Source organism: Eublepharis macularius, chromosome 5 (assembly GCF_028583425.1).
Source record: "Eublepharis macularius isolate TG4126 chromosome 5, MPM_Emac_v1.0, whole genome shotgun sequence".
NCBI lineage: Eukaryota > Metazoa > Chordata > Lepidosauria > Squamata > Eublepharidae > Eublepharis > Eublepharis macularius.
Window position 1 is genome coordinate 135,298,956 of NC_072794.1, and position 23,985 is coordinate 135,322,940.

General features: G+C 44.3%; 1 protein-coding gene across 1 annotated transcript in view; it reads right to left on the bottom strand.

Annotated features, from left to right (window-relative positions):
• Positions 1-6,624: 6,624 nt before the first annotated feature.
• Positions 6,625-23,985, bottom strand: part of AHCY (adenosylhomocysteinase) — a 50,996-nt gene continuing 33,635 nt past the window's right edge. The window contains exons 9-10 of the mRNA XM_054980910.1: positions 9,970-10,164; positions 6,625-7,681 (exon numbers count right to left, since the gene is read on the bottom strand). Coding sequence (XP_054836885.1) covers positions 7,550-7,681; positions 9,970-10,164 — 327 coding nt within the window. The 3' untranslated portion in view covers positions 6,625-7,549. The remainder of the gene's footprint in view (positions 7,682-9,969; positions 10,165-23,985) is intronic.

A 23,985-nucleotide genomic window follows, 5' to 3' on the forward strand; every position in this document is an offset into this window, starting at 1 on the left:
GAAGTTTCTAGGAGGTAATGCATGTGGAAATGAGTTCTCATGTATCTCAAGAGAGTTGATTGTGTATCTCATTTCTGTATCTCATTTGACAGTTTCCTTATCTTCTTATTCAAAAGCAGACTGCATGGGAACAGCAAACCATACAGTGATTTAATATATCATCCCCTTTACTAATTCATTGAATTAGGGTTTTTTAAAGAATTCTTTTAATGGATTGAAAGTACTCCTGCTCCTTAATCCTCAACAATCCAGCTTTCTGCTTGTGGTTAATGTGGTTTAGCATACTAGGGCTGATCTGACTGTTAAGTGAGAGTTAAGATTTTAGTTAGACCACTTGTATCAGAGCTGGCCCATATTTTATCTAGCAACCATATTTGCTGCAGTTACATGAGTTACAGCCATGTTTCCCAATGCAAATAATTGTGTAAAGAATAAATGCCCATCCTCGAACACCCATATACACGCAACCTGAGAACTTCAAGTCAAGCAACTATCGTGTAAAAATTACGTGCTTGCTGCAGGTAACATGCATGTTTCTTAGAGAAAGTTCAGCAGGGTTATTTTACCTTTGCAGTTTTTCAGTTCTGCACTAATTCTCAGAGCGGGACCACAAGTGACGCCTGACACAGGTTGGACACTAGTCAGCTTCCCTCAAGTTTTGATGGGAAATGTAGGCATCCTGGTCTTGCAGCTTGACTCTCCGACTGCTGCCCAATGGACTTTTCAACTGTCACTTGTCCAACATTCCGCCAAGCTGCCTACATTTCCCATCAAAACTTGAGGGAAGCTGGCAAGTGTCCAACCTGTGTCAGGCGTCAATTGTGGTCCCGCTCTCAGTTCCAACAGTAATTCAGGCAAGCTGGAAATCTCCCATCCCGTATTTTATACAATAGAGCTCCCCCACTCGAGTTTTCACCTAGCTTGTAAAATCAGTGCATATATACCGCTGGGGCCTTGTTGATCCCTAGAACTGAGGTTTATACCACAAACGACAATTGACAGCCACTTGGCAACTCAGCCAATCGTTCCAAGCACATCTGGGAGCAAGATGGCCAGCACTCCAAGAAAGAAACCAACTAAGATAATTGACCCAAAGAGTGGAGACATTCACCAGACAAAAGCCAGCTTGGCTGAGTAGGAATGACCAAGAAGTACACAGAAAAATAAGAACATCGCTGAAATCAAGAGGCCAACCTTAAAAGAACTTTTTCCCCAAGTATCTAAAAATAATAATAACCAGCAGTTGCCACTAGTCTGGAATTTTATCCTAGATTACAAAACAGAGGAATTCTGAGGAGAAAATTGTATCAATTAATAATACATCTCAGCTAGACAAATTGGTATTCTAAATCTGGTAGTTACAAATTTTAACAGCCCCCCTCCAATTCTCCCTCTGTTCCTCCATAAAGTGTATTTATCACAATATTTCCCCACTTCCCCTGTGGCTCAAGGCAATTTACAATTCCAAAAATTTAAAAACTACAAAACATCATAAAATCCCATTTACCTCCTCCCCAAGAAAATGCCTGTAGTATGAACCCCCATCTAAAGTCCTCACAAAATGCCTCACATTGTCTCCTAAAAGCTTCTAAAGATGCTGCCTCCCTCACCTCCTCAGGGACCTTGTTCCACAAGGTAGGAGCCACTACAGAAAAAGGAACAGACTTCAGTAGATGCCGAGGCCACCTTAAATTGGGGGGACAACTGTAATACAGCAGCCAGAAGACCATAGGTAGCACGCAAGAATATATGGGGAGGCACAGTCCGTTAAGTGTTACAGTTATAAGAAAATTGAAGGAGGCAATACAAAGACAACCCTCCTCTGTATTTAGAAGTAACCACCGAATGCCTATTTACATTATACTGAATGACACAGATATGCCAAAATGAATGAGAGATTAAAAAGAGAATCACCGTTAGGAGAAAATACAAAGACAAATTTAGTAGTTGCTTTCATAATCTGTTATATTGCCATTGCTAAACTAGCCTTCAGAACAGAATATTAAACTAAACTAGATGTCATTTGGTCTTTTTTTTTTCAGATGAATGCATTAAAAAAAATCTTTCCATCTTCCTGAGGTAAAAGCACTTTTCCTTTCCAGGGAAGATTTTCCAAACCATCACTAAATTTCATAGCACACCAACAAAGTAAGGCTTGCATGTTACTACCATCTTTGAAGATACAAATGGCTCTCTCTCTCTACAATATTCCTTGCTGTGTGCATGTGTGTGTTATGTGCTGTTGAGATGTTTCTGAGTTATGGTGATCCTATGTGTGAAAGACTTTTAAAATGTCCATCCTTAACAAACTTGCTCAGATCTCACAAACTGAAGGCTGTGGCTTCCTTTACCGAGTCAAGCCATCTCATTTTAGGTCTTCCACTTTTCCTACTGCCTTTCGCATTTCCTAGCATTGTCTTTTCCAATGAGTCTTGTCTCCTCATGATGTGACCAGTCTTAGTTCCATCATTTTAGCTTCTAGGGAGAATACAGATGTGATTTGATCTAGAATCCTTTTATTTGTTTTTTTGGCCACCTGTAGCACAGAGTAATTTAGCTGTTAATCTGTCTTAAGTAAAAACAAAGCATTCAGCTAGAACAGAGACATAACAACAACATTTGATTTATATACCACCCTTCAGGACAATTTAATGCCCAATCAGACTGGTTTACAAAGTATATTATTATTCCCACAACAATCACCCTGTGAGGTGGGTGGGGCTGAGAGAGCTCTGGAAGAGCAGTGACCGACCCAAGGTCACCCAGCTGGCTTCAAGCAGAGGAGTGGGGAATCAAACCCAGTTCTCCAGATTAGAGTCCCACCGCTCTTAACCACTACACCAAGTAGGCAGTAGTTCAGAGCACATAAAATGCAGTCATACCAAATTTTAGTGATTTGATTTGCCTGTGGTATTGATTAGGTTCTGATAATACCATCTAAAGCAATTGAATGAACCACAACCATTGGAAGAGGAAATTCTGCACATTAGTGAACATTTGGGGTGAGATCCAACAGCATTAAAAGATACAGCATGTGGTAGTCACCAGTGTAGGAAAATTAGCAGAGATTATGCAGAATTGCGCATTGGAATTAATGAGAGTTGACACAGACTCCAGTGTAGCTCTGTAAAATTACTTTAGCAAGAGGATAAAAATTAGGGTTACTTTGGAAGAAAATAATGAATTGCTAATAGACTACATCTTGCTAGATAAGACTAGATAGACATGGTTCACAAGAGAGTGAGACAGTGAAAGAGTGAACAAAGAGCAATAAAACTTCAGTATATAGCATCACTTAATTGCCCCCTCAATTAACAAGTAGCCCAATAGGAAATCCTAATTCTACTTCACTATTCATAGAGACTCCCCTTTCTATGGAGGGAATCTTTACTCGAAGCCCTAATGGTTACATGCAAAGTAAGTTTACTAATTAAGTAACACAAACAGTTTAACTCTTTCATAACTGAAACAGAAACGCTGCAATCCCAACAACCAGCACTACATAGGCCTGGTTCAGACTTTTATCAGACCAGTGAGAATATTTGCATGGTAGAGAAGGGTCAAATACCCTCCCCATACAGATGTCACATGTGATGTGTGCAGTTACAAGACTTTTATCCTTCAGGTGGGGGGGGGGGCAAAGAGATTGCAAGTCAGACTCCTGTGTGAACATCAGATCCTCACAGCTGTTTGCCATCTGCATGGCAAACGGGAACACTACATGAAGACCCTTATCAGTAAACACCATAACTTGTAACAGTGCCAAATCAAGTCTTTGCATTAACTTTATATCAAACACCATCTTCTCAATGTAATAGTCAGGAATTAATCCTGCAGCAACATAGCTGGAATTATAGGACTGATTGGTCTATTGGTTGGGAATGTGGTGTAAATCCTGCAGACTTTAAACATACGTGGTAGGGCTGCCCACTAAAGTTTTGGAAGAATGTATTGCTAGGCAATCAATCATATAACTGGTTATACTAAAAGATCCTGGGACTTTTAGGAAATGCAATAAAATCTGATCATAAAAATCATTCATGATAAGCTTAAACGCTTATTGCTGATAAATGGCCGAGTGCTAAGAATCTCAACATTAAATCATGGATGAGTAACATTTGGCAAATCAACTTTCCAAATTGACAGAACTTGAACATCTGAGAAATGGGAGAAATTTTAAACCTACTGTTCATAAATGTTGGCAACCAATTATTGACTGTATGCATTAAAGTATGCATTAAGTATTAATTTTATAACAGTTCTACATGTTATAAACAAATATTAACATTTGCTTATATATAAAGAACATTACGGATATATATTACATGTGAATGATATAGGATTTCTATAAATGTAAGCACATGCTAAAAATTCGGTGTAGGGATGTGCAATCTGGATCTGAGAATCGGGGGGGGGGGACTGGATTTTTGCCAATCCAGCTAAATATGGCTTTCCCAAATCAAATCAGAGAATCACGGATCTAATCCACAAATCAGAATCCAGACCCTCCAGGTAAACCCTAGTAAATCTGGGGAAGATGGCTTCTGCCTCTGGCTGGCTCCTTCCTGGGCTTCTCTCATTTTTCCCAAGAGAAGAGAAGGGAAGGAAGCAGAGGCAGGAGGGAGGAGGGAGTGAGTGGTCAATCCATGCAGGAGTCTCCTGTCTGCCTGGCTTCTGTGACTGGTTCAAATGGGCTAACTTGCAACAGTGCCCCTTGCTTCAATTTGGTTTGGGTGGAATTCTCTGTTTTGACATGATTCTCTGGTTTGATGTTGGTCCCCTTGATTCACTTTGGTACTGCAGGGATTAATCCATTTCCTTGGTTCAGTTCCATTCTGCTAAGCTTCTTCTTACATTTGGGAGTGTGCTTTGGCCACTGACAGCCTTGCCCCTGTACATTTCTTCCCGAGAGCCTGCTTGGAAATGTTTTCCCCATAGGAAACAATAGAGAGTGCACCTTTTTCAGGGGCCCATAGAATTGGACTCCTGGGTCCAATCTTTCTGAAACTTGGGGTGTCTTTAAAGGACAGTCAGGAGTAGGTTCCCTGCAAATTTGGTGGAGTTTGCTTGAAAAATGCCACCCTATTCCCCCAGATAGTATCTTGTCAAAAATAAGTTACTTAAGAATAACTGTAAACAGCCCAGTAGCACCTTTAAGACTAACCAACTTATTTGTAGCATAAGCTTTCGACAACCACAGCTCTCTTCGTCAGCTCATATGCATCTGACAAAGAGAGCTGTGGTTCTTGAAAGCTTATGCTACAAATAAGTTGTTTAGTCTTAAAAGTGCTACTGGTCTCTTTACTATTTTGCAACTACAGACTAACACAGCTAACTCCTCTGGATTTAAGAATAACTGATGTTTTTCAAGTGGTCATCTCTATGATCAGGTTCTGAACCTATGCAGATTTCTGAAGCTAAAGACCAAACCCTGCCCCCTTCTCAAAAGGAAGACAATCCTCTTTTGTGAATGCTTTGAGGGACCAGGTATGCGCTATTCCACTCACTCCCTGGCTGCTGGAAGAACATTCAATGTAAGAAAGACACCTGCAAAAAAGGAGGGTGGATTATGTGACTGCACTGATACCACTTGAAAAACAAAGCACCCGGGATGTCAGTCTTTAGACTTATTTGTAGCTGCTGCTAAGCTGACACCTACTTTAAGGAGAAGCCTTATTGATGGGGAACAGACTGAACACTGCACAGGAAGTACCAGAAGTTGAGAGGCTAGCAGAACATGCTCCAAAAGAGAAACCTGCAGATGAGACCTTCCGTGAGGATAGTTTTAGCAATGTTGGTCTGCAGTAGAACTCAAATCCTGCAACTGGGAGGGGCAGTTTCTGCGTTGTAAACTTTCAGCAAGGGGGCCCAAGACTCAACCTTCTGCTCTTCTTCTGATAATAATCATGCCTGCCAACAGTAAGAATTCAAAAGGGGGAAGTACCCCCTACCTTCAAGGGAGGGGTAGAATTTGTAGTCTTTACCTGCAACTGAGAGGATAGTTGCATACAGGGAATTTTGTAGCTGCACTGGAAGATGCTAACGCTGCAACAGAGAATTTGAGTATGAAGCACAAGAACCTATGCCCAGATCCTTGGTATTTTATTTTTTTATCTCGCTTTTCTTCTGTGGAACTGAAGGTGGCATATTTAATATTTCCAGACAGTCTTTCATGCAGGCAGTGATCTGACCTAGATTGCTTTAGCGTAGTAAGGTTGCTGTACCATGTGCTGCCAAGACCATGTCAGTGGGTACCCAGCAGCTAAGATTAATGTGTAGGTTTGTTTTTTCAAATCCATATTTTGTGGGGATGAGCACTTTCTTGCAAGAAAGCAAAATACCCAGTCTCTGCCAAATTAGTCAATGCCTGACTTGAACAATTTAGTGTAATAATCCCCATATGGTCACTCTTTAGAATTCATAGCTACAGGGTACAATTTTAAGGGAACAGAACAACTGGTTTCATATATTCATAAAATGTTACTGGGTACTGTACACACTCAGGATGTATATCCACCAGCCAAGAGAGCCCTTGAACAGTTGCATGATACAGAAGACACAGCATAACGATAAAACACTTCTTCCCAAAATGGTTCTCATAATAAAAACAAGGTTACCAGTGCAGATTTTTAACAAACTCAATTTATGACATTAGGACAAGGTACAAGATACAAAAGCTAGGCCACAAAGCTAGGCCACAACAGACATTCCCCACTGGTATGTTCAGAGAACTAACATTACGTAAGTGTTTCCCCACCTCCAACCTGTCCCTTGGCTTTTGGAACCAGTCTCATTACACATGAAGAAGTTGCTGCCAGAGATTATCTTTTGAGATACTTCTACAGATGTTCTTACTAGGATGAGCAAGCCAAAGTGGAACCGCATTGCAACAAAAACTAGCATGCAATGTCTACAATTAGGTATATACAGTGATTTATTAAGATGTTCCCAGCTGAGGTGGATTTAGGGGTGCAAGGTCCCCTTACTGTCCTGGGAACCTGGGGCTTACCTTTGTTGTGTCCCCAGCATGATTCACCCCCGCGCAATGACATCACGTCCAGGTGACATCATCTTGCAGGAGCACATGCACACTTTGCAACAGGCCAATTTGGGCTTCAAACTGGCCCCATTGGGGACCCAAATTGACCCGCTGCAAAGCACGCGTGCACTCTCAGGGCAGCATCATGCCACCCCCTGGGAGCATGCCAGAGAGGCCCGTTCCCATGCCCTTCTCCCTCGCTGACCAGGTGAGTGGTGGTGGGAGGTGGAGGGTGAAAGCAGACTTCTCCCATCCCCACCAGGGAAATGGGATTGCTAGGTGGATTTGACCTGGCACCATGATGAGAATAATCTAGATTGAGGCGTACAGAAATACACAGTCCTTGCCCCCCATGTGGAGGGGAGGGGGAGAGACCTGTGGCAAAGAGAAGTGCTATGAAGTGTGCCTACACATGACAAGGGGAGGAGCTGTTCTCTGAACCCCAGCGGGGAAGCAAGTACTTCGGATTTCTGTCTCTGCATCTTGAGATCTTTGGTCCCCACTAGCTGCTCAGTATCTGTAATGCTCTGGTTTGAAGGGACCATCCTTTGGTAGACCCAGGTACTTGGCCTGCTTATCACTCAGTTTTGTCAGTTTCACACACAACTTATCCAGATGAGCAGCGGCTACAGCTTCATCCAGCTAAAAGAAAAGAATAGGGGGGAAATTAAAACCATTCATAGTTCATTAAAGGAAATCATAGTTCATTAGACCCATTCAGTATAACCGATTAAAAACTGATTAAATTAGTACATATATGCACATAAACAGAATATAGTTGTAGGAAAGACACTTTTAATGCAGCAGGTGCCATCTTAGAACAGGCATTACCTCTTGGGCAAGAGAAAAGCAACACAGTTTTCTAAACCGCCTTTTACCACCCAGACTTTTCCCAAGCCACTGATTTTTTTAAAAAAAAGATGCTGCATAATTGACCACAAGAATTTATTTTAACCCCAAGGCTTTTAATTGATAAAAAAATTAAGACTAGGGAGAAAAACAGTTAAGCCAAAGTAATAGCAAGAAATAGCAAGAACGCTGGTTTGCAATGCTGTGCTCTATGAGCCTGGACTGTATGCATCCTGTAAGAGCCCTGCAAAAGCTCATAAAACATTACTTGATGCAAAGTTCAGTATCGTGAGAGTATCAGCTTGCTTTTTTTTTCTTTCAAAAAAGGGGAGTTTTCAATACTAAATTCTAAACTGTTCTTCTAAAATTCTTAGAAGTCTTTCATTCTACAAAGTCAGCCACAAAAGTAATACCTAAGCCACGAAAGTAACATCTAAGAGAAGTCTCAGAAGCTTGAAATGGGCAGGAAAGTAGAAGTGTAGGGCAGGTGAGCGGAGTAAAGATGGAGTCTCGCTGCTTCATGGTTTAAGTGAGCAAAAAGCAATTTGAAAACACAGCTCCTGAATCACACAGCCTTCCTGTAGAAACAGACCTGTTCCTCAGTGTGTAGGACTATCCCCCCATGAATGTCTGCCATCGTGTAACAACTCAACACACACACCAGGGGAAGTTGCACCAGCTCTTATCAAATCTTGCCAGGCTTCAGGGCTTTTCTATTTTTAACAAAAGGCACTAGAAGCTGAAAAGCCGTTCAAGCAAGTACATGTAATATAGTTCCGCTCAGGTTTATCCTACTTCCTACGATCATTTCTGAATCTGGCCAAATTTCAAAGAACAGTGAAGCACCGCTTGAGCATTAAACAATTACTATCTTGTTGAATTTATTGGCTTGTTTTGGAAAATTGAGAACAGATGACTTCAAAAAAAATTATGACATTTCTCTTCTGTCTCCAGAACAAAGAATCCACTTTTATTTCTCATAATTAAGGAGAACAATAAAGGAAATATAGAGCAAAAGTAAGTCAAGTTTAGAGATTTTGCAGATACACGCTAGACACCTGAACAATTAGGAACAGATTGTGACTGGCTTTGCTCAGATGTTCAAGGACTGGTACAATCTCTCTGAGGTCCTTGCACTGGGGGCAAGCCTCAGTCAGGCTCCAAAAGGACTGTGAAAGGAAGGTGCACACTGGAGCCACATCACTCCTCTCTTTCATTTGACACACAAGAAAAATGTTCCTGGAAACAATTCCCCAGAAAAGTACAAACCACAGAAGTGTTATGTGTCTCACAAAAGCAGAGTAACCTCAAAAGCAAAAATAAATCTTATAAGCAGCCCTTCAAAATGCTGAAGGCTAGGTAGTCCAAGATTAATCCATCCATAGGATCACGTCCATTAAGGCATAAACTGGACCACAAGGCTAGTTCCACCAATGCAGGTACAAGATTTGTCAGATAATTTACTTTTTCTATGGGTACTCAATGCATAAGGGTAGCCAGCAAAGACATGCCGCATAAACAGCCTTTCCAGGTAACCCAAAACATTTTATTCTTAGGGTAAAATGGAACATCAATGATTGGATGCCACAATGTGCAATTTAGCCTCAAAAAACAAACAAGGGAAACATATTTAGATTTGGGCAGTAGCACTAAGTAATAAGAGAGAGAGACTCTTTTGTCTCACTATACTACTTCCCAATTAGAAAATAGAGTCTCTTCTAGGTTGCTAGTTAAAAAACAAACTAGAAAAGGCACACAATATGTTCCTGTTGGGGCTAAAACAAACCTCAGGAGAAAGGTAATTTTCAAAGAATTGGCATGGGATGGAGAATGGTTCATTTTAATTTTATTTACTCCATTTATACTTTGCCTTTCTCCCCAGTCAGGACCCAAAGCTGCTTAACATGGTTCTCTCCTCCATTTTATCCTCACAAAAACACTGTGTGGTAGGTTAGGCTGAGAGTGTGTGACTGGCCCAAGGTCCCCCAGCAATCTTCCACAGCACAGAGGGGATTTGAACCCTGATCTCCAACACTAACCATTACAACATGCTGACTCTCCAATCCTTTAGTGCAACTCACCTTTTTCGGCAGGATATGGACACCTACTGCATATTTGCCAGGATTTGTCCAAAGCTCTATCTGTGCCAGCACCTGGTTGGTAAATGAGTTGCTCATGACAAAGCTAGGATGACCCATGGCACACCCCAAGTTCACCAGCCTGCCTTCTGCGAGAAGTATGATGTGGCGGCCATTTTTCAGTGTATAGCGGTCCACCTGAAAGGAAATAAAAATGAGACCTTTGTAATGTCTAAATAGTGAGTCAAGTAAAGGTGCCAGCAGGATTACTAAACTTCCAGCTGATGGGCATAACAAGGGATAACTTCTGAGAACAGCGATGGGACTAACAGGCATAATCCTTTAATAATTTTTTAAATTAAACTTCTGCAGTACATGGAACATACTCCTGGAAAACGTCTTCAAATGATTTTATTTATTTAGTACATTTGTATCCCACCCTTCCTCCAAGGAGCACTGGGTAGCATACATCATTGTCCTTTCCTCAGTTTTACTCTCACAACAATCCTGTGAAATAAGTTAGGTTGAGAGGTGACTGGCCCAAAGTCATCCAGAGTGTAGTCTAACATGCTAACCACTGCACCACACTGGCATATATCATATATATAAATATAATACACACACACATAATGCTCCTGCAACCTCACCCGTTACTGACAGAAACCAAGGCATGAAGGCTGCTAATATTTTGTCGTTGCCTAGCAATGGCCACTGAGATGGCATATGTATTTAAAGCTACAGGTGCTGCTTCTATTGTTGGGGGTGGGGTTTAAAACTCCTAATTTTTTTTTAAAGATTTCAGAGTTTGCTGCAATCTTAGGGCTTTTTAAAGATTTGTCTTATCTGTTCATGGCTCCAATCTCCAGATTTAAGCATCTACAGATTAGGCAACATTGAGAATTAGATATATTAATGGAACATCACAGCACAAGACCATACGGCCTGCCAGTGCCATATGGGAGAAAAAGCAAATGGTTGCAGAAAAGATTTTCCTTCCTGTGCATAGTCCCTCAAATGTAAGAGCAAAATTCTCAGTGCAGCTTAACTCAAGACAAGTGCAATTTTAAAAAAGCTCTCTCTTCAAAAGGGAGAGATAGACTTCTGATATAGGCGTTCACTTGTTACTGGGGGAAAAAAGTTAATCAGCTCACAAGACTAAGAGGGGACCTCATCAGGCAGAAACTGAAAAATCATTCCACATGTTACAACCCATGCTTCAAAAGAATCCTAGAAATTATCTCTGAAAAAGTCAGCTTATTTCTAATTGAATGGATCCTGGCCAGAACTACAGTATAACAAATGGATGGAAGACTAAACTCACAGAACCCTAGTGAAACTACTAGAGGAAGCATGGGGAGACATGGGACTTGATGGTTTAGATCCTGCAGAGTGAAAAAAACACCTTTCCTTGACAAGAGAAACAGTCCATTCTTATGAAGATCTTGCACTGGACAGTGCATTGGAGAAAATCAGTCAGAAGCCCCACAGTGGTGTTGTAGCTTTTAGCGTTTCATCTTTCCTTCATTGACATGTGCTACCCACAAGGAGGTAAGAAAAATATTTTGATCTTCAACCCATAGGACAATTAATGTGATGGAAAAAGAATCTATGCCTATGGACAGCCCAGTGGAGGCAATATAGCCACTATGGCAATGACAGTCTGTGTGGTACAGTGGTTACAGCATCACATTAGGACTGGGGTGAAATCCCTACTTTGGTTCAATGTTACTATATGAATTTCCTGGGGATCACCACCTTACAGCACAGCCAACATATTCTGGTGGTCTCTGGCCCCAAGGACATTCTGCTACCCTCAACTAGGGCCAGGACCTTTTCTATCCTGGTACCAGCCTGATGGAACTCCCTCTCTGATGAGACCAGGGCCCTGCAGGACTTATTACAGTTCCACCGGATCTGTAATACAGAGTGTATGGCCTACCTGGTCGGCCTCTAAGCTGCGGCCTTGGTCCGCTGTTTATCTGAAACGTCTATGACCTGCCTGCCCTACCCCCTCTGAATGCTGAATAGATGTACAGTATAATATATTCACTACTGTTGGATATGGTTTTAAATTGTGTTTTGTACATGCAATGTATTGTTAATTTTGTGCTATCTTTATTGTTATTGTAGTCTAACAATGTTGTTACCTGCCCTGAGGCTGTTCACGGGAAGGGTGGATTAGAAATTTAATAAATTAAATTTAATTAATTAAATTAAAGACCAGCAAGATTGTCAGGGTATAAGCTTTTGTGAGTCAAAGCTCCTTTTGTCAGATAAAAGAAGGAATGGAGACTCCCAGGCCTTTATAAAGGCTATATAAAGGGATATGCCCTGACCAGGATGCCCAGGCTAGCCCAGTCTCATCAGATCTAGGAAGCTAAGTAGAGTCAGCACTGGTTAGTATTTGGATGGGAGATCAGCAATGAAGACCAGGGTCACTATGCAGAGGGAGGCAATGGCAAACCACCTCCGTTAGTCCTTTGCCTTGAAAATCCCAGCAGGGGTTGCCATAAATTGGCTGCAACTTGACAACACTTTACACACACATAAAGGGATATTAAGGCTCAGGGATCTAGTCCTACTTATATCTAATGAAGAAAGCTTTGACTCTCAAATGCTTATACCGTGAAAATCTTGTTTATCTTTAAGGTGCTACTGTTTTGTAGGCGGTGCTTCATAATCATGATACTATGATAACCATCCAATACAGATGGTTTGGTAAACAATGTACATATCCTGGGTTGTAAGAACAGTTCCTGTTACTTTTGTTAATCTGTTTATGATTAATTTTGCCTTAGTCCTACTGGTAAAAGTCCAAATATTCTGATTAAAGATAAAATGAAGTAAACAATAAATCTGTCCATTGGCGTCTATATATGTACTAAACCAGGTGCTGTGAAAATGCTATATAGAGTTGCTTGCACAGCTAGACATGTTCAGAGATGGGAAAAGTAGATGTAATCTTAGCAGGGGGTTGCAGTGCAGTAATGGATCCCAGCAGACCAGATGGACCACAAAAAAGGCGGGGGGACAGATCATGCATAACAAAGGCTAATTAAATCCGTGAGACTGAGCAGACAGGCAGGTTTAGCAGATTAATGGGAAAATTTTAATCTAGAAGAGTTTTACTTTCTATTCAATCTCTGGAAACAAAAATAGCATTCAAAAATTAATTACACCCTCACTTGTATTTGCATTGAAAATAGAGCCACAGGCCAAGCTATTCACCTGAATCAGCAATAGAGGGGCTGGATAATGGCAACATACAGCAATAGGGTTTGTAGCCCCCATCAACAACAAAAAAAGAGCATTTGAAGCTAAAAAATATGATCCATCAGGTTCGGCTTTGCATCTGGATGCCATCTGTGGCTCAAATTATTCTCCATTTTTGTTGGTGCATCATCAGCGCTCCCTTTGGGAAAAACAGACCATGCTGCAATAGGAACTCTCCAGTTAAATTACTGAGGCTATACTTCATAAGTGTCTGCCTTTGAAAAATGTTCAGACATTGTAACTGGTTTAAAAGGGGCCAAACTACACACTCAATCATTACTTTCCCAAAGGTTAAAGCTCTGGTTTCCAGATTGAACTTAACCAAGGAACTTACAGAATCCTTCTCCACGTCATGTACACATTCTACAACTATCTATGGATGTCTTGTGCAAAATGACACCGGCAAACTGAACTATGGTTCCATCCACATAGCAATGATTCCATGTTGTGTAATCAATGGCACTGCAGAGGTATTTGCAGTGGCCATACAGCATCCACACAGGGTGTTTTCTCTATGCTTTCCTCGGTCATCCCCTCACTCTCTCCCATTCTCCACACTCCCATTTCCCATCCTCCCAGAGGGCTTTAAAGCTGGCAAAAACTCTTTTGGTGGTGGTGCAGGGGAGGGGAATGGAGGGTGTGATCAGAAGACAACAAGAAAATGGTGCCAATATGGACAAAGAATTTGAAAGTGTGCACCTTCCCATCTACAGTGTGTGCAAGCCCAATTTTACTACAACCTTTCAGGAAAGACTGGCATAAAGCAAGTTTGGGAAACAGCAAAGCCAAGCAGAGGGAAAATCTGAAAGGTGGACAACATCATATAAACATGCCAAAAAATCCTGCTCTAGCTTGCATGCCAAACCAGAGCAAAACCCTTTTGAGAAAGCAACCTATGTACTGTAGCTGAAGCTGAGTTAGGACTGGAGGAAAGAGTAAATGGGGGCTTTTCCCAGCTAGGAAGAACGTCATCGGAACATAAATATCCCGCTTCTCTTCTGACGGCTCCTCCTTTTCCAACTCATCCCATGATTTTTATCTCCTGCTTTATTAGAGAAGTAGCAAAAAGGTTTATGCGGAAAGAAGGCAGAGAGCTTCCGTGAGAAAGAGACAAGTGATCTCTGGGTGTCTCAAATATTTTTATTATTATTATGAAGCTCGGATTAATATGGTAGATTTGAGGTCTGATTTGTTGCTGGGGCTTTAAACAGTGCAATCCTAAACAGAGTTACTCCAGTCTAAGACCATTGAAATCCTCTGCTTAGGATTGCAATGTAAGTTTAGTTAAGGACAACAGTTTTAAATCTGAATGGGACAGGTTACTGGAAGATAAGCTGATGTGTTCAATGTCACCGCTGATGCATTAAACATACTAGGGAGCTGAGATTACAATTGCTTGATTAAAAGGCATCTGAAAGAGCTAGATTATAATAGTACACTTATAAGATCTTGTAGGGCTTGTTCATCCTTTGCCATTGGAACATGACCTTCTTAAAGATGCCAGAGTATTTCTGGATTCTGACTGTACTGATATACAGAAGGGCTTTTATGTTGGCCCATCAGAATGCTTTTCCTTCAGGATTTATGACAGGAAGATGCTCTAATACATCATTCACTGATAGGCTATGTGCTTGCGAACTAGAGAAAATTGATTCTATTGACCACATCCTTGAACATCCTCAGTTTTCAGATGCCAGAAATGAGTTGATATTTCCTTCGATTGGAGAGAATCTTGTTTCTGTGGAGGCTACCCTCTCATGGTTGTTAAGTAGCTGGGTACAACAAATCATGCTGCAGGTTGCAAAATATTTGATAGTAGTGATAGCTCATAGGACTTCTAAACCCCTTTAGGAGTCTACTTGTGTTTTATGTTCTGTTTCTGTGGTTGAATGAACAGTAATGCAAGTAAGTAATATGGTAGATTGAAAACCACAGGATAAATCTCAGGCAACTTTGCAGCTGCAGCACTGTGAGAATATTGTTTCTTTCCAGCTTTTGGAACATAAAAGAACAGGATTGTAGTTAATTTCCTCTGAAAATGTGAGCAGTTTTCTTTTTTCCTCCCCCTTTCATACTCGATTGTTTATTAGACATTATACCATCTTTATTTCATTACTCTTTAATTTTGCAATCTAATTTTTATTTCATGGTTCTCTAATTGTGTATGTGGAGAAATGTGTTCCATTTTGGGTCTACAAAAACCCCACCTTCATTTATTGGAGTATCTCTGCCAGCACAAGGATAGGAAAGATGGCTGTGGTTCTGAAGCATCTCCAGTCCATTGATGGCTCCTCCCAAAGCACCCAACACTGAATATGTCAATAGTCTGGGCTAGAAGAAAACAGTCAAACGTCCATCTCACACCAGGAATGTGCCACTTTGGAGGGGACAGAAACTTGGGGGTGCCAAATAATATTTCTTCCTGATAAGGACAGGGAAAGAAGGAATGACTTGAGGGGGGTGGGGTAGTCTGAGAGAGGTAATAAATTCCCCAAACAGGGTGTGTGGGGGTTTCATTTTGGCTGATAACTGGAGAAAGGCGCTTGCTCGCCAGAGCTCCATCTTGATGGCTGCCATTGCCTCATGAAGCTAACAAATGGCTGGCAGCCCAGACAAAGACTCCAATGTAATGGAAAGCTGTTAAAATTCTATTAACTTCTAGGTTTAAAGAGCCCGCTTTAGAATAAGTCCAGCTAGGGCAAGAGAAAGAGGTAGGGTATAAATGAAGTAGACAAATAATAAAACTAAAGACAGAGGGAGCAGATAAAAGGAAAGTTGGTTTGGTGAGTGCAAAGGTGAGAAAGAAGCAGAGAACGAGGAGAGGATGTGGGAGTTACCAGGAGGAAAAAGAAAATAGTATGAGGAAGGCCATACGGGGGGAAATAAAGCAGCCCCCACAAGTCAAAGGCCAAACCATGCCTTGATGTTACATGAATAAGCTTTGAAGAAATTTCAGGTTTGGTTGCATAATGCCTCTTTACTTATTCTATCTTCCTGTCTTACTTTGGGCACATTTCTTGCTTTGGCTTTAACAGGACACCATAGTTTGTCTTTGTAATCAAACCTCTGAACTACGTTTGGTGCTTTCCCTGAAAATCTGGATTCTAACCTATGGTTTGTTCCCTGTGTGTCAGTTCACATATAACAGCAAACTGGTTTGCCATGAACGCAAACTAGTAAATTAGCTCTGTATGCCCAAGCAGATGAAGGTAGGCAAGAGAAAGATTGTCCAAGCCTGAAACTTCTTCATGCAATGCTAAACCATGGTTTGATCTTACCTATTAAAACAGGCCAGTGGGCTTAAGAGGTGTCATTTCAAAACTTAGGGGATTTAAAATGGGGGGGCTGTCATACATGCAGAACTGTAGAAAAATGGTAAGATACTTAGTATCAAAATATTTTATTTAAGTGTACTGACTATAGAAATGTCTCATAAAAATTATAAGCAGATGGCAGTCTACACTGGCAATAATTAAATATCTGTGTAAAAATGATAAATGTTTGGGAAATGTAAGGACCAAGAAATTCTTTTCACATGTGGTAGTCTTACAAATATATAGAACTTGGGGGTGGGGGAGAGTGACAGATTGCACTTTGTAAAAGCTTAGAAGTGCTATACAAACAGCTGTAGGACTGTGAAGGGTTAATGCTTCACAGAAACAGAGAGCCTTGAGTGACAGGCTACTCCAAGGAATCTGGTTGGGTAGCATGATCTGAACAGATAAAGACTTCTGAACTGGATGCTGGGGAAAAGGGAGTCTGATTTCAGCTGTAGCTGAGAGGAGACGAGTACTGACAGTTTGGAGATTCAGCCCTGATTGGGAGTCATTGAACATAGACCTGAGAACTGGGGGAAAGTTGGCAAGGAAGTCTGGGAAGTAGGCACAGACTCCCATATGGGCCAAAGAAAAAGGATAGATCTTCTAGAGAGAGGAGAATTTCCCTACCCAGTCAAACAGGGAGTTAGCTCTGAAGAGTGAACAGATGCCTGGTCTGGTGTGGTTAGAAACTGCCTGTGAAGACCTTAAGAGTCAGTTAAAAACTCAAGATGAGTACTGGTGTTTCAAGAGAAGGGTTTTTTTGGGTATTGGAAAGAGAGTAAGAAACTCTCATTAGTCTGAAACGTAAGAACTAAAGTCTGTGCACGTACTGATTTTACCTCAGGGTTATCTATATTGAGTTGCCTCAGGAATTTTCAACCCCTGATTTCACCTGACCTTTCCCCTCTAAGTTAAATAAAATATTTTGTTATTTTTGAATTTAACAACGCCTCTAGTGTTATTTAAGTCGCTTAAATCAAAATGGGGTGCCTCATAGGGGAAAATGGTGTTGATCAGATAACAGAGTATGAGAGATGCCCTTTGGTCTATAACTTCAGTGGGGCTGGAAAGGAGTTGAAAAACTAGCATTGCTAGAATGAATTACCCATTTGTTGATTTCCACTAAATTATACTTAGGTAGGTGGATTCCTACCTAAGAGGCATCTAAAGGACAATGTAAGAACAGTATTGGATATTCTGAATATTTAAAAAAACATAAAAGACAAGTTGCTTTGATTTTCCTAGACGCCGAGAAGGCCTTTGACAACTTAAACTGGAATTTTTTGTTAAAGATATTGGAAGATATGGACTTTAGGGACAATTTTATTAAATGGACTAAGTCACTTTACACAACCCAGACTGCCTGGATAGTCATGAATGGAGAGTCAACCAAACCATGTGGAATACAAAGAGGCACAAGACAAGGTTGCACATTGTCACCTTTGTTATTTATACTGATGTTTGAAGTTTTGAATAGGGACATAAGACAAGATGAGAGGATTCGAGGTGTTAAGGAGAAACAGGAGAACTACAAACTGAGAGCCTTTGTAGATGATTTGGTGTTGATTTTGGAGGACCCTTTGAAAGGAATTGAAACTCTAATGACAAAATTGAAAGAATTTGGTGCAGTGACCGGTTTTAAGGTTAATAAGCAGAAAACCAAAGTCTTAACTGAAAATATGAAAATACAAGATCAAATGAAACTTGAGAGCAAAACAAGGTTTAAAGTTGAGAAAGGTAAAATACTTGGGTATTACTTTGTCAAATATGAATTGTATGTTATTCCAAAATAACTATATTAAGACTTGGAAAGAAATTAAAAGGCATATGCTAAGATGGGATAAAATTCAATTATCACTGTTGGGAAGAATAGCTACAAAATGAATGTCTTACTTAGAATGTTATTTCTAATTCAGACAATTTCTGTACTGACAACAGAGGTACCATTTAAGCAGTGGCAGAAGGATATATCGAGATTTATATGGCAAGGCAAAAAGCCAAGGGTTAAATTTAAGGTTCTACAGGATGCAAAAGAAAGAGGAGGTTTGGGCCTCCCAGATTTGAGATTTTATTTTGCGGCTAACTGTTTGGTTTGGATGAAGGAATGGATACTGATAAAAAATAGATTACTAGTGGACCTGGAAGGGCATGATCTAAAATTTGGGTGGCATGGGTATTTATGGTATAACAAAGTTAAAACCAATGCAGAGTTTAATAATCATTATGTAAGGCATGCAATCCTGAGAGTATAGAATAAATACAAATTTAGGTTTTGTTCAAAAATACCTCTCTGGCTGTCATCGCAAGAAGCTCATTTTAGAAGGGAAATGGTTAGTCCACCTAAATGGTTAACTTATCAGGATTTATTGGAATTCTCTCAGGACCAAGTTAAAATTAAATCAAGAGAGGACTTAGCAGCAGAAGGGCACGCCTGTCAGTGGTTTCCATATATGCAAATTTTGGAGAGATTCAAACTAGACAAGAGTCATTATGACTTTGAGAAAACTAAAACTGAATTTGAAATAGCCCTTTGTACAAATGATGAACATGTTATTTCTAAAATGTATAAACTTTTGTTGAGGTTTGAAATGGAAGAAGAGCAAGTAAAAGAATGTATTATTAAATGGGCGAAAAACTGTGAACATGATTAGACATGGGTGCAAATCCAAGACATTTAACGAACCAGCGGTTCGCGGTTCGGTGCTGATGACGATCCCGAGATCGCGAACCGCAACGAGCATTTCCCGTTACCGAACCGGTTCGCGGTTCGCAGTTCGTTGGGCACAGAACAGCCCTCGGGGCACTTACAGAGCCCATATTCTTGAGGAGTCTTTTGCAGGCTCTCCCCTACAGCCATCACCCAAGTTTGGACAAGATTGCAAAAGGGATCTTGGAGTTATACCCTCTCCAATCCAAGGCCCCCAGGAAACTCCCACTCGACACAATTACAGCCACCGGTTGACGTTGGCCCAGTGTACAGAAGGTGGGTAGCGGGCACAGGGAGGCGGCAACGAGCCATCTCCCCTTTAGGGGGCGGGGGGTCTGGCTTCTCTCTGGCGGCACCCCCCGTGTGCCTGCCCAACAGGCCAAAGAGGAGCGTGCTGATATTCCCGGCATGTGTGGGAGAGGACATGTCATTCGGACGCGGGCCTGATCCCCCAGCAAGCGACGTTCCTCACTCGAGGGTCCCACTGAGGAACAGTGCGGCAGCAGCTGACAGCACACACCTTCCTGCCTTGCTGGGAAGGACGGGAGGGAGAGGAGATGTCTTTTGGAGGGGAAGTGGGAAGATCCACCAACAGCAGCGAGGCCTCCTCCGAAGCTCCCACTGAGCTACTCTGTGGCGGCAGCCGACAGTACCCACCTTCCTGCCTTGCCAGAAAGGACGGGAGAGGAGATGTCGTTTGGAGGGGTCGGAGTGCTCCAGAAAGGGACAGGTCGAAAGAGGGTCTGTGAAGTCAGAAGATCCTAACAGCTGCGAGGCCTCCTCCGAGGATCCCACTGAGGAACTCTGCAGCAGCAGCCAGCATCAACCACCTTCTTGCCTTTGCGGAAAGGATGGATTAGGACAGGACTGGAGAGGTTGTTGGGAGGGGACTCAGTGTTCCGCAGAGGGCAAGGTGAGAAGAGAGACCGTGTACTTGTGTGGGAGAGGAGGGCTGAGGCCAAGGCTTCCTGGCCGCATTGCGCAGCAGGACCGGGACGGAGGGATCCCACATCCACCCTGAAGGAGTGTGCAGACTGTTGTGGCAGAGGCTTGTCCGCTCCCCCGTGTCACAGTGAAGGCTGTCGCCAGCATCACTCACCTTCCTGCCTTCGCAGAAAGGATGTGAATGGTTGTGGCAGCATTACCCATTCACCCCTGCCCAGAGGGGATCACCGCTGCTGTTGGCAGGGGCCACTGTGACATACAATTTTATGTGCAACAGCAGTTGATCTGTCCCTCGTGGCCCAAAGCCGAAGCATCATACAGCACCCACCGTCCGGCCTTCATGGAAAGGGTGTGACGGCGAGGGACCCATTCCCCCCTGCTCAGAGGGGGCAGCAGGTGCCCATGGAAAGGGGGGGGTACCGTGCAGTGCCATGCTAACACCAGCAACAGCAGCAGAGCTGCCCCTCGTGCCCAAAAGCAGCAGCGGCAGACCTCAACCAGATCCATAGAGGGAGAGGTGTGAAGAGGGAACGGGAACTTGTCTGGGAGAGGAGGGCAAAGGGTAACCAGCCATGGAAGCAGCCCCGAGAACTGAGGGAGGTTTGAGCCTGGTGTGGATGAGCTGGGCCAGCTACAACCCCAGGGTGGCTCAAAGTCCGGGTAGGTCCAGGTCCACGGGAGGGTGCCCCTGTAGGTTGAGGTTCACCTTGATGAACGTCAACATGTCCACCAGGTCCGGGTGCAGACGTGCGCATCTGGGACGGAGGAGGTCTCACAGGTGGGAGAACAACCGCTCGCTCTGCACGCTGGTGGGAGGGCAGGACAGGATGTTTGTTGCCACAATGGACAGATCCGGCCATCGGTCAGATTTCCTTGCCCAATACTGCAACAGGTTGGCAGGGGACGGCTCGGTGGGCTCAGAAAGGTACTCGCGCACCATGGCCCCCGCCGAGTCCTCCACTGAGAGGGACGCACCCGCTGTGCAGCAGCCAACCATGCAGCCCACCGACGAGGTGCAGAGATCGAATGTGTCCATTGGGGTGGCTCTTCCCTGGCATGGCTCTCTTCCCACCTCCTCCCCCTCCCCCTCCTCCACTGCCTGCCCCTCACTTCTGCCCAGTTCCTTCTCCCCGTCCTCTGTCTCTGGAAACAGACCACCGCTCTGTGGAGCTCCTTTTTCCAGGGCTACATCTGACCTGCCTGCATGGCAATGCTGCCCTTGATGCGGGGGTCACAGAGGGAGGCAAGTTGGTATGGTGCCTCCCAGCGTAGAGGATGCAGGCATTCAGCAACGCAGGCCTGGATCCTCCGGACAAATTCCCGGACCCTGGGGAGCAGCTCTTGCCCTTGCTCTTGTTGTGGGGGTAATAATAACACTTTGTAAGCCGCTCTGAGTGGGCATTAAGTTGTCCTGAAGGGCGGTATATAAATCGAATGTTGTTGTTGTTGTTGTTGTTGTTGCTGCTGCTGCTGCTGCTGGAGCTCCTGGGCCAGAAACTGGTCTACACCGGGGATCAGAGGGAGGAACTGACCCAGGCTGGCCTGGTAGGAGCACAAGAGCTCAGTGGCATCCTTGAAGGGTTTCAGGATCTGGGACATCTGGGCAAGGACTCTCTAGTCCATGGAGCTGAGGCTCAACCCCTCTCCCCTCCTCAGCACATCTGAAGAGGACTGGATGTCTTGCAATCCTTCTGCTCCACCAGATGACAACATGTCGTAGGTGGAGTTCCAGCGGGTTGACAGGTCCTGGAAGAGTTGGTGCTCGGGGTCCCCTGCTTCCCCCCGCCTCTGGATCAGCTCACAGAAGAGTTTATGCTGCAGGAGAAGTGGGAAGTGATGTGACGGCAGCTGTCCAGCAGATTGCGCGGCCACAAGGTTCCCTTGTCCCAGCTGTCCCTCAGCTTGCTCCCCAGCCCGAGTACGTCCCGCATCACAAGGTGCAGCTTGTGCGCCATGCACACCAGGCCCGGGAGGGATGCCTCTTTCAGGGCTGCCAACATGTTGGCTCCCGCGTCCGTGACCATGAAGCCATGGACAAACCCTTCCACCTCAGATGTCCACTCCCTCAGAGCCGCCTTGATGGTGGCGGCGATGTTCTTCCCGGTGTGGATCTCGTCCATCCTCCAGGCCTGAAGAAGAACTGCCCTGTAGCCCGGTGTCAAGCTGGGCACCTTTTTACAGCTGACAAATCTTGGCCTCGGGAGGCAGAGGTCCTCTGGTTGCCACCAGCGGGCGGTGATGGCAAGGTACCCGTGATGGCAGCCGCTCCACAGGTCAGCCATGAAGTGCACTGTTTTGCCTTGGGCGGCCAACAGGTCTCTGCGCACCATGTCTCGCACTGCCTTGTACAGGGTGGGCACGACTCGATGCCCAACAGTGTGCCGTGACGGCATGGTGAACCATGGGGCAAAGTGCTGGAGCAGCAGTTGGAAGCCCACGCCGTCCACAACAAATAGGGGAAGCCTTGCAGGGCAATCGTCTAAGCCACCACACGAACACCCGCCTGCTGAGCCCTTGACCTCACCCTTTTCAGCAGAGCCACCCCCGACCCCAATGGAACAACTTCCCCCAGGGCGGCCTGCCTGACCCTTCTGCTCCCACCAGCCGCACCCTCGAGGCAAGGCTTCTTGCTCGGGGTGCATTCCGGAGACCCTCCCATCGATCCCAGATCAGACGAGCTGGTGGCCCTCGGTCTCCCCCTGACGGATGTTACGCTGGCTGAGGACGGAGACCACAGGCTCGGGTGGTGCCTCTTCAGGGCCGAAGATGACAGTTGCTTCAGGTCATTTCCCCTGCGCACCAGGCCCTCTCACACACACAGCACCGCACCACGCGGGAGTCAGTACGAAGGGACTGAAAGTGCCTCCAAACACTGAGGTTGAACCGTGGCCCACTAACGGTTCCAGGGGAGGGAGGACGAAGGGTTGCTGCTGGATGTGCCACAGAGCTGGCAATGGAAGACGGAGTGATGGGTGGACTGCAGGCAAGGACAGCACCACCGGTAGTTTGGGATGGGGATGGGCTGGATGTTTCTTCAAACCCCAACCATTCCTCCAAGGATCCCTGGACCTCCTCCTCCCCCAAAATTTTCAGGAGCTCCTCTTCCGCTGCCGGCAAGACCTCTTTGGACTCCTCCACAGCCGCAACTGGTGATTTTGGGGGAGAAGGAGTCTCTGCTGCTCCAAAGTCCTGCACAGCACTGCTTCCTGTGCTGCAATCGGGACAATCTCTGCACTTCCCCCCACGACCACTCTTGCCCCCCACCCGAAGCCTCGTCGTGACAGCAAACAACAATTGAGAAGAACGGAGATGACACTGTGAAACCTCAGCCGAGGTGCCCACCGAGCTTGGCCCCAGGGCCTGGCAGCAGCCCTGGCACCAGAGGGAGGGAGGAACTAGAGCCCTAGCCCACCACTCCCACAGACCTGAACAGATCAGGTACTGATCAAAAATCAATGTGAGCCCTCAGCCGAGGTGCCCACTGAGCTTGGCCCCAGAGCCAGGCAGCAGCCCTGGAACCAGAGGAGATACATCCCTATCCCCCAAATCCAAGCTGAATTAGTCTCTCTTCCCAAAGGCTAGCAAGTGGCAAGCAAGAGCTATGTCCCACTCCACTGCTCGCTGAAAGTGAAACCCAGCCTGGTAGCCCACGGCTATTTATAACCACAGGTCCCATTGAACAACGCAGGAGGTCTGTGTTTGGCCGTCAGAGCTGCCTATCAGGGTTTGCAGGGATGAGATTGGAGTGCCTGTGGCTACAGGACACCCCCTTCC